Genomic DNA, 17,816 nt, shown 5'->3' with positions numbered 1-17,816 from the left:
TGGTGACTCGGATAAACTTATCCTCAGAAGCAGAGGTGACTCTTGGTCTTCCTTTACTGGGGCGGTCCTCATGTGACCCAGTTACTTTGTAGCGCTTCATGGTTTTTGCAACTGTACTTGGGGACACTTTCAAAGTTTTCCCAATTTTTCGGACTGACTGACCTTCATTTCTTAAAGTAATGATGGCCACTCGTTTTTCTTTACTTAGCTGCTTTTTTCTTGCCATAATACAAATTCTAACAGTCTATTCAGTAGGACTATCAGCTGTGTATTCACCTGACTTCTGCACAACACAACTGATGGTCCCAACCCCATTTATAAGGCAAGAAATCCCACTTATTAAACCTGACAGGGCACACCTGTGAAGTGAAAACCATTTCCGGTGACTACCTCTTGAAGCTCATCAAGAGAATGCCAAGAGTGTGCAAAGCAGTCATCAAAGCAAAAGGTGGCTACTCTGAAGAACCTAGACTATAAGACATATTTTCAGTCGTTTCACACGTTTTTGTTAAGTATATAATTCCACATGTGTTAATTCATAGTTTTGATGCTTTCAGTGTGAATGTACAATTTTCATAGTCATGAAAATACAGAAAAATCTTTAAATGAGAATGTGTGTCCAAACTTTTGGTCTGTACTATATAATCAAAAGATGTCAGCAGAACATCGGATGGAGTCAGTTTATTATCTGCAATGGAGCAGCTTAACATTGTATGTACCTTTGACATTGCTATGTAGTCCAAACCATCAGAGCAGTTAAAGACCACACACTGCACGGCCAGCGCCTTGGCCAAATCTTTGGTGGTCTCAGTTTTTCCTGTGCCGGCCGGACCTTCTGGAGCTCCACCAAGATTTAGATAAAAAGCACCGATCTACCAATGAAACATGAAAGAACTGGTATGAAATATCAATAATAATTGCTAATAAGTTTCATGCATCATACAAAAGTCAAAAACATTTCTGAGCATAACCCATCACATCATAGCAGAGTCCGCTAGCATCGGTCAGTGAGCGGAGTGATGACCAGGCGTGGGGAGCTGCCCAGGTACTCATAGGCGGACTTCACATTGCAGTTGATGATTCGCACTCTCGCATTCTCATTCTCCCAGTAATAGCGGAGTTGGGCAAGCCACCGGAAGTCTGTTCATGAGAAACTCCTGAGGAATGTAGGAAAAGATAGTCAACCTCTAAGACACTGCAGAATCACAAGGGAGAGTTTCTAAAGGGAAGGCAAATGCACATACATTATAGGACAAAACTCCTAGTCACCGAATTCTGCTTTTTTCATTTAGTCCCATTGCCCACGGTGTATAACATCCGGACTCTCAGCCCCCAGTTTATAAAATCCGGCCTCTCGCCTCCCCCGGTGTATAACATCCACCCCTCGCCCCTAGTTTAGTATAACATCTCTCCCCTCGCCCCCCCCGCCAGTGTATAAAATCCATCCCCTCAACCCCACTGTATAACATCCAACCCCAAGCGCTCCATTGCATAACATCTGGCCCCCAGGGTATAACATCCGGCCCCCAGCCCCGGTGTATAACATCTGTCCCCTCGCTCCCTCCCCCTGGTGTATAACATCCGGCCTCTCGCCCCCCCGGTGTATAATATCCGTCCCCTCGCCCCAGTGTATAATATCCGTCCCCCCGCCCCTGGTGTATAATATCCGTCCCCTCACCCCTGGTGAATAATATCCGTCCCCTCGCACCTGGTGTATAATATCCGTCCCCTCGCCCCTGGTGTATAATATCCGTCCCCTCGCCCCTGGTGTATAATATCCGTCCCCTCGCACCTGGTGTATAATATCCGTCCCCTCGCACCTGGTGTATAATATCCGTCCCCTCGCCCCTGGTGAATAATATCCGTCCCCTCGCCCCTGGTGTATAATATCCGTCCCCTCGCCCCTGGTGTATAATATCCGTCCCCTCGCACCTGGTGTATAATATCCGTCCCCTCGCACCTGGTGTATAATATCCGTCCCCACGCCCCCCGGTGTATAATATCCGTCCCCACGCCCCCCGGTGTATAATATCCGTCCCCTCGCCCCTGGTGTATAATATCCGTCCCCTCACCCCTGGTGTATAATATCCGTCCCCTCGCACCTGGTGTATAATATCCGTCCCCTCACCCCTGGTGTATAATATCCGTCCCCTCGCACCTGGTGTATAATATCCGTTCCCTCGCCCCTGGTGTATAATATCCGTCCCCACGCCCCCCGGTGTATAATATCCGTCCCCTCACCCCGGTATATAATATCCGTCCCCTTGCTCCTCAGTGTATAACATCCAGCCCTCGGACAGTATAACATCTAGCCCCTCGTACCCCTAGGGTATAACATCTGGCCCCTCGGCCTTGTATAACATTAAGACTCTCGCCCCCCACCAGTGTATAACATCAATCCCCACGCCCCCCGGTGTATAACATCCGCCCTCCCATGCTGTGTGCTGTTACTAACATATGACAGAACGGCTGGTGGTGCAGAGCTCTCTGATACCAGCGCGGTCCTGTAATAGGAGCCACCGGGGTAACAAGTCTGGATATTACATTTCTTCCCTCCTAAATCTTCCCCCATCACATGTGAGTGATATTATTAAGGAGTGGAAGGAACTGCAGCAACTCAGGAGACCCCAGAACATTACAGAGCGGGGTCACTGAGTGCTGAGGAGCAGAGGGCAGAACGCTCTCCTGACTCCATAACTGCAGAGTCCAGATCTACTTTGGTAACAACATCACCACAAACACTGCGCCCCCGCCTGGAGCTTTATGGCCGAGCAGCTGCATGCAGCCTTACATCACCAAGCACGATGCCGAGCGTCGGATGGAGTGGTGTGAAGCCGCCACCACAGGACTCTGGAGGAGACCTGTTCTGTGCAGTGACGGATCACACTTCTCTATCTGGCATCTGATGGACGAGTCTGGATTTGGTGAATGCCAGGAGAACGTTACCCTATTAACTGCATTGTGCCCGCTGGGCAGTTTGGTGGTGGAGGTATGGCCTTGTTTTTAGGGGGTGGTCTAGGCCCCTTAGTTCCAGTGAAAAGATATCTTAATGCTTCAGCACAAGACATTTTAAACAATTGTAGCTTCCAACCCTAAGGGAATAGAAGAGCAGAACTGTTTCCCACACGTTCTCAACCTCAACCCCACTAAACACCTTTAGGATGATTAATTAGAACAAATACTGGAGAATGGCAGCATAAATATGTCACCGCCACATAGGGAAGAGCAATGTCAGGCACACATCAATTACATTGCCATATGTCTGCTCAGGCTTAGAATGGCTGACCACTCGGAGAATGACATAATACCTACAAAGAAACCGAACAAAAGGTCATTAAAGGAATTGACATAAAACCCCTTTATTAGTCCATCCATGGTTATAGAACGACACTGCACAGAGGAGGGCACACACACCATTGATAGAAAATATTACAAACCGCACCTAGGCCATCCAAACCACTGACTATAAAGAAGATCAATTGTGGCAATGAGTCATATACAGGGGACGCCGACACATACAGATGCCAAAACATTCCTATATAGTGACCACCATCTCAATATGCAGAAATGACTACTGCCCCATAGACGTCATTGTAAGTACACCCCAAGATTGCTTTACTGTGACAAGATCAATTGTGTCCTATGAAAACTCAAAGAAAAGAGGGGGGAACATAACATAGATATGGAAAGAACATAGGAATATGGTGAAATGTATGAAGGTGCTCGGCATACTGAGCTGTGATATCTGTAGAGGGACGGACTCCATATTAACATCCTGGATATGGATTAGAATAGGAGGCCATAAAAGCCCCTGTAGGTGTAATGTGGAGGGGGCACAATACCTTTCTCCATGTAGTGTATAATAAATAGAACATGGTATTGGAAAGTTTGCTGCCAGCCATGATGTTTGCACAAACCTGTTTCGATCATTTCCCTGACCACGTCACAAGCGTGCCCCTCTATGGTGACGAGAGCCCCCAATGTGCTGCGAGTGTGCTGGGACAATTTGCCTCCTCGCAAATTGCTCCAAATACCCAGATGTACCTCTATAAAACCCTGCTACAAACAGCATGGAAAACTCAATGCAGATGGATTAATTTTATGCTGGTATTATGGGAAATCCCATACAATGTCTTCCCTTATTGGTAGATATGACGAGAGTAGAGATGAGTGAATGGATTTGCAGGACTCTGGTCCAACAGTCCGGTCAGTATTCCACGGCCGCAGGACCGGAGCCCCGTGAACCGGCATCTCCGGCTCCTCTTTTGATGTCGATGTCATAGTTGTGGTGTGAGGCACAAATGACATCACGCCTGGCCGGCTAATCAAAAGAGGAGCCAGGGATGCCGGCATGTAAGAGGCGGTTAGCAAGGCTCCCATCCAACAGCCACAGACTACTAACCTGCTCTCTTAGACCAAGGTCCTGCAAATTTAGTTGCGCATCTCTAGACAAGATGCATGAATCAATGCAAAATCCCAACAATACTATGGAGCCTTTTGGGTACCTTCAAGATATTGAGCCGCTGTACAACTGCAACCCCCAGGAGAAGACCCCTGGGCAAGAACACTACATGGGCTCTTTGCAGTCTAATAACGTACTGTGAAATAAGCTGCTTGCATCTTTGGATGTGAATGTGGGTCCCCTTACCTCTGTTGCACCAATGGTATATCCCCCCCTGGAAACTCCTATAAGCTGCGTCTCTGGGTATGACAGTCTATTAGCAGGAGAACTCATGAAGTCTGTCTATGAATGTATATATATGTATTTCTCCCAGAAAATTATTACAATTACACGTTTTGTTGTTCACATGTTTATTTCATTTGTGTATATTGGAACAACACAAAAAGAAGATATTAGTCAACAATTTTGGTTCTCAAGTCCTCAGACAGTTCTCTTCTCCTCTTTCTGTTCTCCCTGCTTAGTGTGGCACGTAACAACGCAAAGACTGAGTCAACTTTTCCCCTTTGTATCAGGTTTCAGGTGTGATTTTCATATTGCCCGCACCTTTTACTTGCCACAGGTGAGTTTGAACGAGCATCACATGCTTGAAACAAAATTGTTTACCCACAATTTTGGAAAGATGCCAACAATTTTGTCCGACCCATTTATGGGGTTTTGTGTGAAATTATATCCAATTTGCCTTTTTTTGTGTTGTTCCAATACATACAAAGGAAATAAACATGTGTATAACAGAAAATACACATGCAATTTTTTATGGAAAAATACTTCATTTTCTGGAACAACTTCAAGGGTGCCAACACTTCCGGCCATGACTGTTTATAGTGAAGCAACCTTGATCAGTAAAGGAGCTTATGCCGTACCTCCGGGCCACTGCCGATAGCTTCATGCACTTCACTTGTCCAGAACATGAGACACACAGAGCACGACCTGCCCGGCCATTCCCTCACCCAGTCTTTTCTTGCAGTCGCAGGGTATGCCTTTTAAAAAAGAAAGTTAAATTACGTTGACAGAAGCATTTAAGAGAGGGACAACCTTACTAGTATTATCTAGCAAATTCATTTCTACCGATTGCAGGTAGAAGATCTGCTACCTGGCTCTATTGCAAGAGATACATCATCCACAAATCATTCACTGCCGCCAAATAATCTTATACAAATATAAAAGAACTAGATGGTGGCCCGATTCTAATGCATCGGGTATTCTAGAATAGGTATGCGGCCGACCGGGTGCAATCAGCAGAGCTGTGTTTAAATTTGGCGCCAAAATCGCTGATTGGTCGCGTTCGGCAACCGCGACCAATCAGCAAAGCGGTGTTTAAATTTGGCGGCAATATCGATGATTGGTCGCGGGCGGCGGCCGCGACCAATCAGCGAACCGTGTTAGTGAGGACTGGAGAGCGTGTTTAAATTTGGCACCAAAATCGCTGATTAGTCGCGACCAATCAGCCGAGCGGTGTTTAAATTTGGCGCCAATACTGCTGACTGGTCATGGCCGCCGACCGCGACCAATCAGCAGAGCGATGCAGAGTGGGGTTTAAATTCGGCGCCAAAATCACAGATTGGTCGCCGGCCGTGACCAAACAGCAGAGCATTCTTTAAATTTGGCGCCAAAATCGCTGATTGGTCGAGGCCGGCGACAGCGAACAATCAGCAGAGCGTTGTTTAAATTTGGCGCCAATCTCGCTGATTGGTCGCGGATGGCGGCCGCGACCAATCAGCAGAGCGGCGTTTAAATTTGGCGCCAATCTCGCTGATTGGTCGCGGCTGGCGGCCGCGACCAATCAGCAGTGCGGTGTTTAAATTTGGCACCAAAATCGCTGATTAGTCGCGGCTGGCGGCTGCGACCAATCAGTAGAGCAGGGTTTAAATTTGGCACCAATAATGCTGATGGGTCTTTGCCGGCGACCGCGACCAATCAGCACAGCGGGGTTTACATTTGGCCCCAATGCTGCTGATTGGTCTCGGCCGGCGACCGTGACCAATCAGCAGAGCGTTGTTTAAATTTGGCACCAAAAACGCAGATTGGTCGCGGCCGGTGGCTGCGACCAATCAGCAGAGTGAGGTTTAAATTTGGCGCCAATACTGCTGACTGGTCACGGCCGACAACCGCGACCAATCAGCAGAGCGTTGTTTAAATTTTGCGCCAATACTGCTGATTGATCTCGGCCAGCGACCGCGATCAATCAGCAGAGCGTTGCTTAAATTTGGCGCCAATCTCGTTGATTGGACGCGTCCGGCGTCCGCGTCCAATCAGCACAGCAGTGTTTAAATGTGGCGGCAAGATCGGTGAATGGTCGCGGCCGCTATTTAAATGTGGCGCCCAAATCGGTGATTGGTTGCGGGCAGCGGACGCGAACAATCAGCAGAGCAGTGTTTAACTTTAGCGCCAAGATCACTGATTGGTCGGGTGTGGAGAGCGCGACCAATCAGCGAATCGTATTGGTGAGGAGCGGGGAGCGGAATCGTATTAGAGAGGACAGGGGAGCGCCCCTGCCTGTGCGGCTACTTCCGCTGCGAGAACCCGGGACATGAGCGGGCGCTCGGAGCAGAAGTATCCCGACCCGCAGCGCCGCTCCCCGGTCCCCCCTTCACACCCTAGCCGCTGATGTCCCCACAGTATCCGCAGGGTGTTACAAAGGTCCGGACATTTGTGTTCAAAATCGCTGATTGGTCTGCCCGCGACCAATCACCGATTTGGGCGCCAATTTTAAATATCGGCCACGACCAATCACCGATCTTGGCTCCACATTTAAACACCGCTGTGCTGATTGGTCGCCGACGCTGGGCGCGACCAATCACCGATTTTGGCGCCACATTTAAATTTAAATAGCGGCCCCCACCAATTGGATGTCAGCGCCGCTCCCCGGTCCTCCCTTCACACCCTAGCCGCATGGATGTCAGCGCCGCTGCCTGTGCGGATAGTTCCGCTGCAAGAACCCGGGACATGAGTGGGCGCTCGCAGCAGAAGTATCCGGACTCGCAGCGCCGCTCCCCGGTCCTCCCTTCACACCCTAGCCACTGATGTCCCCACAGTATCCGCATGGTGTTACAAAGGTCAGGACATCTGTGTTAAAAATCGCTGATTGGTCGCTGGCGCTGGCCGCGACCAATCACCGATCTTGGCGGCAAATTCAAACACCGCTGTGCTGATTGGTCGCCGACGCTGTGCGCGACCAATCACCAATTTTGGCGGCACATTTAAATAGCGTCCGCGACCAATCAGTACAGCGGTGTTTAAATGTTGAGCCAAGATCGGTGATTGGTCGCGGCCGATATTTAAATTTGGCGCCTAAATTGGTGATTGGTCGGCGGCAGCGTCAGCGACCAATCAGCGATTTTTAACACAAATGTCCGGACCTTTGTAACACCATGCGGATACTGTGGGGACATCAGCGGCTAGGGTGTGAAGGGAGGACCGGGGAGCGGCGCTGCGGGTCGGGATACTTCTGCTGCGAGCGCCCGCTCATGTCCCGGGTTCTCGGAGCGGAAGTATCCGCACAGGCAGCGGCGCTGACATCCATGCGGCTAGGGCGTGAAGGGAGCACCGGGGAGCGGCGCTGACATCCAATTGGTCGCGGCCGCTATTTAAATGTGCCACACAAATCGGTGATTGATCGCCGACTTGGCCCGCAACCAACCACTGATCTTGCGGCCAAAGTTAAACACTACGGTGCTAATTGGTCGCGGACGCTGACAGCGACCAATCACCGATTTGGGCGCCACATTCAAATATCGGCCGCGACCAATCACCGATCTTGGCTCCACATTTAAACACCGCTGTGCTGATTGGTCGCCGACGCTGGGCGCGACCAATCACCGATTTTGGTGCCACATTTAAATAGCGTCCGCGACCAATCCGCACAGCGGTGTTTAAATGTGGCGCCAAAATCGGTGATTGGTCGCTGTCAGCGTCCGCGACCAATCAGCACCGTAGTGTTTAACTTTTGCGGCAAGATCCGTGATTGGTTGTGGGCCAAGACCGCGACCAATCACCGATTTGTGCGGCACTTTTAAATAGCGTCCGCGACCAATTGGATGTCAGCCCCGCTCCCCGTTCCTCCCTTCACACCCTAGCCGCATGGATGTCAGCGGCGCTGCCTGTGCGGATACTTCCGCTCCGAGAACCCGGGACATGAGCGGGCGTTCGGAGCAGAAGTATCACGACCCGCAGCGCCGCTCCCTGGTCCTCCCTTCACACCCTAGCCGCTGATGTCCCCACAGTATCCGCATGGTGTTACAAAGGTCCGGACATTTGTGTTAAAAATCGCTGATTGGTCGCTGGCGCTGCCCGCGACCAATCACCGATTTGGGCGCCAAATTTAAATATCGGCCGCGACCAATCACCGATCTTGGCTCCACATTTAAACACCGCTGTGCTGATTGGTCGCGGCTGATATTTAAATTTGGCGCCCAAATCGGTGATTGGTCGCGGGCAGCGCCAGCGACCAATCAGCGATTTTTAACACAAATGTCCGGACCTTTGTAAGACCATGCGGATACAGTGGGGACATCAGCGGCTAGGGTGTTAAGGGAGGACCGGGGAGCGGCGCTGCGAGTCCAGATACTTCTGCTGCGAGCGCCCGCTCATGTCCCGGGTTCTCGGAGCGGAAGTATCCGCACAGGCAGCGCCGCTGACATCCATGCGGCTAGGGTGTGAAGGGAGGACCGGGGAGCGGCGCTGACATCCATGCGGCTAGGGTGTGAAGGGAGGACCGGGGAGCGGCGCTGACATCCATGCGGGTAGGGTGTGAAGGGAGGACCGGGGAGCGGCGCTGACATCCAATTGGTCACGGACGCTATTTAAAAGTGCCGCACAAATCGGTGATTGGTCGCTGTCTTGGCCCGCGACCAATGACTGATCTTGGCGCCAAAGTTAAACACTATTGTGCTGATTGGTCGCGGACGCTGACCGCGACCAATCACCGATTTGGGCGCCAAATTGAAATATCGGCCGCGACCAATCACCGATTTTGGCGCCAAATTTAAATATCGGCCGCGACCAATCACCACAGCGGTGTTTAAATGTGGAGCCAAGATCGGTGATTGGTCGCGGGCGTCGGCGACCAATCAGCACAGCGGTGTTTAAGTTTTGCGCTAAGATCAGTGATTGGTCGGGTCCGAAGACCGCGATCAATCATCGAATCGTCTTGGTGAGGACCGGGGAGCGGCGCTGCCTGTGCGGCTACTTCCGCTGCGAGAACCCGGGACATAGCGGGCGCTCACAGCAGAAGTATCCCGACCCGCAGCGCCGCTCCCCGGTCCTCCCTTCCGCATGGAGGTCAGCGACGCCGGCGGTCCTTCCGCTGCTACCGGCCGGGAGATGAGCGCCTCGCGGCGCTCATCTTCCGGCTGCATCTCCATCCCGCAGATGGGTCCGTCGGTCGGGTTCCTTCTGCTGTTGCCGGCCGGGAGATGAGCGCCTTGCGCCGGTCATCTCCCGGCTGCATCGCCGCTCAGCTCCGTCCCGCAGATGAGCCGCTAACGGCCGCCATCTTTTTTTAGAAATCCCCCGGCGCTGATTGGCCGCTGCCGGACCAATGAGCGACGCGGGATTTCCTGGACAGACAGACACACAGACAGACAGACAGACGGGATAAGACGATTATATATATAGACTAGATTAGTTCCAATTAATGCTTTTGGTCTGTAGGTAGATCCGTACCATTCGTGACCGAGCAATAACATCATGCACGCTCCTTAACATGACATCTTCCCCTTGGATGAGCCACTTCTCCACGGCCCCCCGAGCCTCGGAGGTGGAGATGGTCTGGATGAGCTCTACGCGTTCCCCCTCGGTGCTGTACATGGCTTTGATGTCCAGGTTAGGAAGGAGCTCCAGCTTTGCTATGCCTTCAAAGCCCTTCTTTAGATGTGGTTGGACCCGCAGAGGATCTTTAGTCTCAGAGAGAATTTCTAGCATTTCATCGTTGTACAGGAAGAAAAAGCTAAAGCGAAAATGCACAATATGATAAAGATGTCATTAAAGTATTGGGTCAGGCGCCATTTGTATTAGTGTCTATGTGAGAAAATAGAAAAGCAAAGCTTTAAAGTAAAGATTCAGTCCCCATACACATTGGATTAAAATAGTTTAAACCTGACGATTGCAGCAGGACCGGCCTACCCACTGATGTGTATGGGGGTCTCCTGACTCTCCCCCGATAGAGGATGTCAGGGCCAGAAGGATCCGGCAGATGGGATTTCAATACCCGGTCTTTTGGTTCTCAGGGGAGATAACCCGCTGCCGGAGGTGTCCAGTACCGACTTTCTCCTCTCTCCCCATTAAAACCACATGACTGTTCAGCAGAATAGGTGGGAGTCAGGAGAAATAGCCAAATAACCATTCAGACCACGGGTATCTCATATGTCATGCGTATGGTTAGCTTAAAGGGGCTATCCAGCTTTGGGAACTTTTTTTTATTTAACTGAAATGTGTATTCGCATCTCCAGGATTCTACCCCAATATGTAGTATGCGTAATAATAATAATATTAGCAAATACCTCCAATTAGAAGTTTAGTATAGTTCTTCTGATTTGTTTTGTTGCTTACCCCATGTGCAGGGCATTGCAGTAGCTTAGGTTACGACCACTAGCAAATAACTGTCACTATATGAGTGGTCGTAACCATGGATACCGAAGCTACTGCAATGCCTTGCACATGGGGAAAGCGACATAGTGAATCAGAAGAACTGTACTACACTTCTAATTGGAGGTATTTGCTAATATTATTATTATTACTACGCCTACTACATATTGGGATAGGATCTTGGAGATGGGAATACCCATTTAATTGCGAGTATTTGCGACAATTCAGTTTCATTAAAAATGTTGCACCGTTAGGCTTTTTGTTTCCTGCACATTCAGCTTTGATGTGATCTGTGGTCATAAATCGGCTAAGAGGAGCTGAAAAAAGACAGATTAAAAATAAGTTCAATAGCCAGCGCAACACAGAGCCAATAGAAGGCAAACAGTGCAAAATTATTAATGAAATCCAATTACAAAAATGATTTCAATGCGTTTAAATAAGAAAAAAAAATATTTAAGGAATATATACAATCATTGCAACAAGTGAAAGGACTATACCGTGGGAAAAAAGCCTCTTCTTCTCCAGATAGGCATTCAGCCCTTTCATGATTTTATCCAGAAGCACATTGCTGTCCTGAAGTTTCTCCAGAAGTCCGGTCAGAGAAGTGGCGCTTAAAACCTAAAACAAAGTAGATAGCCCATAAGTAAGATTCCATTATATAGTTATAGAGACTGAAAAAAGGTCACATTCATTGACTATTGTGCCAATAGTTTATATTAAAAGAAAAATTAGAACCTATTTGGATAGAAAATAGAAGATGCGGGAGGCTGGAGTCCAGGCAGTGCGGAGCCCCATAACCCGGGATCCTTGTGATGGAAGCATCAGGACACGGACTCTTGGAAAACATCAATCCTGGATGCAAGATGACCGTGCTTTCTTGTATCAGTCCACCATGAAGCATCCATTTACCTTCGGGTCTTTAACGCAATGTTTCATGATCTCTCTCCAGTTTCTGTCCACAGTCTGGAATAAGCGTCCTTCTTCAGGCATTTGCTGCATGATGTCCTCAGAAGAGAAGATTAAAGCCACTGGGTCGGCACCTTCAGCCATTCATCAATGGTTTCCTGGATCCTTATCAGTCGTTCCTCCCATTGCTTAAAGGAGGAGAGCAAAAAGTTAATTACACATAAAATGAAAAGGATAGAAAAAAAATGCTATCATTTTAGAAGATAAATTATCAATGGATATGAATTCTGAATTGTTGGACATTTGTAGGGAAAGTTTGGCGAGACTCCTTGATACCATCCCCTTTACATGTAAGCTGGAGCCGCATGTAACTTTAGCCTCGGAGATCCTAATGAAACCTTAGCTTCTGCTAATAAGCAAGTGAAGATTTTAAGCTGAGTGACAACATTTACTGTGGGTGGGAACTCCTTAATCCCTTCAGGACCGGATAATTTTTTGTTTTGCATTTTTTCCTTCCCTTCTTCAAAAAGCCATACATTTTTTAATTTTTCCATTGATATAGCTGCAAGAGGCTATGTAATGTGCTGTAGCTTAACCCCTTCCCAACATATGACATACTGTTAAGCCATATGCCATGTTCCTGCAGATGTGCAAAATTTGGACCTGGGCCCCCACCAGCATGTTGGTCAGATGTATGGGCCCTTGTAGCATTCTAGATCCGATAATGATGCGCGTGTTCGTCCCTGCCTTGGATGTTTCCCATTGTAGCCCCATCCTATAATAATGTCTCTCATTCTAGGCCCCTTCCTGGTATAATGTTCCCCATCCTGCGCCCCTTCCTGTTATAATATCCCCGATCCTGGGCCTCTTCCTGTTATAATATCCACCTTCTGTGTATAATACCCCCCATCCTGAGCCCCTTTCAGCAATAACGTCCCAATCCTGGGCTCCTTCCTGGTATAATGTCCTTGGTCCTGGGCCTCTTACTGTAATAATGTCCCCCATCCTGGCCCCTTCCTGTAACAATGTCCCCAATCCTGGTACAATGTCCCCCATCCTATAACAATGTCCTCCATCCTGGTATCCTGTCCCCCATCCTAGGCCCCATTCTGGTATAATGACCTCCATCCTTGTGCCCTTCCTGGTGTAATGTCCTTCATCCTGGCCCATGTCATGGTATAATGACCCCCATTCTGGTATAATGCTCCCTATCCTGGGCCCTTTCCTTGTATAATGTTCCCCATCCTGGGCCCCTTCTTTATATAATGCTCCCCATCCTGGGCCCCTTCCTTGTCTAATTCTCCCCACCCTGAGCCCCTTCCTTGTCTAATGCTCCCCATCCTTGGCCCTTTCCTGGTATAATGTTCTGTCGTTCTTTTCTAATACATTAAATAAACAAAAATAAATGATTCTTCTTACCTTCCTGCGCTCCCACGACATGCGGCGTCTTCTTCTGTAGCTGATTTCAGTGTGCCGGCAAGGGCAGCGCATGACGTCACTTCCATGCGTCGCTCGTGACTGGCACGCCGACATCAGCTACTGGCCTTTGATTGGCTGGCGGCATGCATTGCAGCTCAGGGACCCGGCATGTCCCTGCGCAGCAATATACTTCAGCCGAATGTGCGTCCTCAGACTGTGGAAGTGCCATACATATATGAGATGGGAATACCACTCTGCCACTGTGCGTTCCTTTATGCACTTTACCCTCCTTTTTGGCACTCTTTGTGGTAAGAGACTACCTTAAAAAATGTTTTATGTGACATGTATCTGATTATTTGTGGGCAGGAGCATTATTTAGATGGATACCTGATGCATATGGCAAGTGTAAATCCAATGACTATGGAATACTTATGGATTACTTTTTGATATATTATTACACTCATTGGATTGTCTTGATATACTAACCTTATGCTATATTATCTATATTGCTCATGTCCCACTGTGACCATATGCGTGAACATATATGTATACTTTGTAACATATCTTGCTACATTGGTAATCTAATTAGTGTCTTTATACTATCCGTATTATGTCATTTCTCTTTTTACTATGTACGTTTTTTAACTTGATGGAATAAAAATTTATATTTTTTACGCCAATTAACTCTTTCTTCTCCTATGTACCCATGTGTTTCATGAGTTGGCTCAGTTTGGCAAATCTGGGATATATTTCCCCCCGGATATGCCAACTTTACCCCTATAGGGTCTATTTAGTTGTATCACTCTGAGTCTATGTCTGATCCAGAGATACAATAATGAACATGAATCCTTATATATCACGGATCTTGCAGCCGCCTTTACCTGCTTGGACATAAGTGTTACATAGTTACATAGTTTAAAAGGCCGAAAAAAGACAAGCGTCCATCCAGTTCAGCCTATTTCTTGTGCACTGCAGCTATTCCGCAGCGTTGATCCAGGGGAAGGCAAAAAAAAACCATGCGGTATAGGCCAATTTACATCATTGAGGAAAAATTCACTTCCCGACTCCAATCTGGCAGTCAGATTAAATCCCTGGATTAATTAACTATCACTAAGCATAAGATGTAATTTTATTGTTCTCAAGAAAGGCGTCCAGTCCTCTCTTGAACTCATTAAGTGAGTTGGACATCACCACTTCCTCTCCCAGAGAATTCCAGAGTCTCACAGCTCTGACCGTAAAGAATCCCCTTCTATGCTGGTGCAGGAACCTCCTTTCCTCCAGACGCATAGTGTGCCCCCTCGTCTTTGTCACCATCCTTGGTATAAACAGGTCATGGGAGAGATCTCTGTACAGCCCCCTGATGTATTTATACATGTTTATGAGGTCTCCCCTAAGCCTTCTCTTTTCCAACGTAAATAGGCCTAATTTGGACAACCTCTCTGGGTATTCTAGTCCCTCCATTCCCTTTATTACCTTAGTCGCCCTCCTTTGTACCCTCTCTAGCTCCAATATGTCTTTCCTGAGTACCGGAGCCCAGAACTGTGCACAATATTCTAAGTGCGGCCTTACCAGCGCTTTATACAGAGGAAGAACAATGTTCTCATCATATGCCCCTATTCCTCTTCTGATGCATGCCATGACTCTATTTGCCTTCGCAGCTGCTGCCTGACACTGGGCACTCCAATTTAATTTGCTGTTAACCAAGACGCCCAGGTCCTTCTCCATGTCAGATTTCCCCAACGGTTTCCCATTTAATATGTATGGGTGACTGCTGTTTTTCTTTCCCATGTGCATGACCTTACATTTATCGGCATTGAACCCCATTTGCCATTTTTTGGCCCAACTCCCCAATTTATCTAAATCCTCCTGTAGCTGTGCCCTATCCTCATCTGTATTAACTACGTTACAAAGTTTAGTATCATCTGCAAATATTGCTATTTTACTATGCAACCCTTCCACTAGATCATTAATAAGTATATTAAATAATATAGGGCCCAAGACAGACCCTTGAGGCACCCCGCTAGTCGAGACGCAGTTATAAAAGGAATCCAATTTGTCCGCATTAATCAACTGCAGGGCATCTTGATTGGCAAATAGATTGATCACGTTGGGGTACCAAGTGTTCAGCAACTTTTCTTCTGTCTTGGCACAAGCCAAGGATACGCTGTTCCTCAGGGATTCACATTCTACAGGACCCCTGGACCCGACATAGAATAAAGCACTTTATCATATTAAACCTGACAGGGCACACCTGTGAGGTGAAGACCATTTCCGGTGACTACCTCTAGAAGCTCATCAAGAGAATGCCAAGAGTGTGCAAAGCAGTCATCAAAGCAAAAGGTGGCTACTTTGAAGAACCTAGAATATAAGACATATTTTCAGCTGTTTCACACTTTTTTGTTAAGTATATAATTCCACATGTGTTAATTCATAGTTTTGATGCCTTCAGTGTGAATGTACAATTTTCATAGTCATGAAAATACAGAAAAATCTTTAAATGAGAAGGTGTGTCCAAACTTTTGGTCTGTACTGTATATATCCACCCATATACAGTATACATATACACACATATACAGTATACATATATACACACCCATATACAGTATACATATATATACACACATATACAGTATACATATACACACCCATATACAGTATACATATATATACACACATATACAGTATACATATATACACACCCATATACAGTATACATATATATACACCCATATACAGTATACATATATATACACACCCATATACAGTATACATATATATACACACATATACAGTATACATATATACACACATACAGTATACATATATACACACATATACAGTATGCATATATACACCCATATACAGTATACATATATACACACATATACCAGTATACATATATATACACCCATATACAGTATACATATATATACACACTTATACAGTATACATATATACACACCCAGTATACAGTATATATATATATATATATATATATATATATACACACACACCCATATACTGTATATATATATATATATATACACACCCATATACAGTATACATATATACACACATATACAGTATACATATATACACACATATACAGTATACATATATACACACATATACACACACATACCAGTATACATATATATATACACACGCCCATATACAGTATACAGTGCTGGCCAAAAGTATTGGCACCCCTGCAATTCTGTCAGATAATGCTCAATTTCTTCCTGAAAATGATTGCAATCATAAATTCTTTGGTATTATTCTCTTCATTTAATTTGTCTTCAATGAAAAAAACACAAAAAGAATTGTCCTAAAGCCAGATTGGATATAATTCCACACCAAACCTAAAAAAGGGGGTGGACAAAAGTATTGGCACCCTTTGAAAAATCATGTGATGCTTCTCTAATTCGTGTAATTAACAGCACATGTAACTTACCTGTGGCACCTAACAGGTGTTGGCAATAGCTAAATCACACTTGCAGCCAGTTAACATGGATTAAAGTTGACTCAGCCTCTGTCCTGTATCCTTGTGTGTACCACATTGAGCATGGAGAAAAGAAAGAAGACCAAAGAACTGTCTGAGGACTTGAGAAACCAAATTGTGAGGAAGCATGAGCAATCTCAAGGCTACAAGTCCATCTCCAAAGACCTGAATGTTCCTGTGTCTTCCGTGCGCAGTGTCATCAAGAAGTGTAAAGCCCATGGCACTGTGGCTAACCTCCCTAGATGTGGACGGAAAAAAAAATTGACGAGAGATTTCAACGCAAGATTGTGCGGATGGTGGATAAAGAACCTCGACTAACATCCAAACAAGTTCAAGCTGCCCTGCAGTCCGAGGGTACAGCAGTGTCAACCCATACTATCCGTTGGCGTCTGAATGAAAAGGGACTGTATGGTAGGATACTCAGGAAGACCCCACTTCTTACCCCGAGACATAAAAAAGCCAGGCTGGAGTTTGCCAAAACTTACCTGAGAAAGCCTAAAACGTTTTGGAAGAATGTTCTCTGGTCAGATGAGACAAAAGTAGAGCTTTTTGGGAAAAAGCATCAACATAGAGTGTACAGGAAAAAAAAAGAGGCATTCAAAGAAAAGAACACGGTCCCTACAGTCAAACATGGCGGAGGTTCCTGTCACGCTGTCTCTGTATACTGGAGGTAGGGGGCCTAAGCTGACCCTAAGCTGGGGCCCTGACTAATCCCTCAACCTGGAGGTACTGTTAAAGGTACAGAGGTCCAGGCCGCCAGCGTAACCCCTACCTCCTGAAGATCCCTGCACCTCAGTAATCTAGTCCTGAGAAGGACCCCGATCACAACCAAAGGGAACAAGAAATAATATGCCCAAACACAGTATTTAGACGAACGAGACAGTACAAGGGAAAAACCAAAACCACCTTGCATACAAACAACTTCTCAACTACAACAGAGGGAAA

General features: G+C 46.9%; 1 protein-coding gene and 1 long non-coding RNA gene across 2 annotated transcripts; both read right to left on the bottom strand.

The window, feature by feature from the left end:
- Window positions 1-571: 571 nt before the first annotated feature.
- LOC141193555 (dynein axonemal heavy chain 12-like) lies at window positions 572-10,400 on the bottom strand. Its single transcript, XM_073662154.1, has 3 exons — window positions 10,124-10,400; window positions 5,323-5,439; window positions 572-1,157 (listed from the first exon to the last, which is right to left on the bottom strand). Exons 1-3 carry the CDS (start codon window positions 10,379-10,381, stop codon window positions 1,098-1,100), a joined length of 435 nt encoding a protein of 144 aa, XP_073518255.1. The 5' UTR covers window positions 10,382-10,400; the 3' UTR covers window positions 572-1,097.
- A 1,147-nt stretch (window positions 10,401-11,547) lies between these two features.
- On the bottom strand, window positions 11,548-15,729 carry LOC141193554 (uncharacterized). Its single transcript, XR_012266462.1, has 3 exons — window positions 15,621-15,729; window positions 11,954-12,138; window positions 11,548-11,662 (listed from the first exon to the last, which is right to left on the bottom strand). It is a non-coding gene; the product is annotated as an uncharacterized lncRNA (long non-coding RNA).
- Between the last annotated feature and the right edge of the window lie 2,087 nt (window positions 15,730-17,816).

Source organism: Phyllobates terribilis, unplaced genomic scaffold, assembly GCF_046119375.1.
Source record: "Phyllobates terribilis strain yellow unplaced genomic scaffold, ASM4611937v1 Scaffold_66__1_contigs__length_7565176, whole genome shotgun sequence".
Taxonomy (NCBI): domain Eukaryota; kingdom Metazoa; phylum Chordata; class Amphibia; order Anura; family Dendrobatidae; genus Phyllobates; species Phyllobates terribilis.
The sequence above is the reverse complement of the archived record's forward strand: the minus strand, read 5'-3'. Positions and strand labels throughout refer to the sequence as shown.

What these genes read in the sequence shown, in the direction of transcription:
- LOC141193555 (XM_073662154.1), bottom strand. Translation starts at nt 10,381, where the DNA reads ATGCTAGAAATTCTCTCTGAGACTAAAGATCCTCTGCGGGTCCAACCA. An exon ending in TTATTGCTCGGTCACGAATG is followed by an intron (nt 5,440 to 10,123) that starts GTACGGATCTAC and finishes CTTTTTTAAAAG; the next exon opens with GCATACCCTGCGACTGCAAG. An exon ending in CTATCGGCAGTGGCCCGGAG is followed by an intron (nt 1,158 to 5,322) that starts GTACGGCATAAG and finishes TACATTCCTCAG; the next exon opens with GAGTTTCTCATGAACAGACT.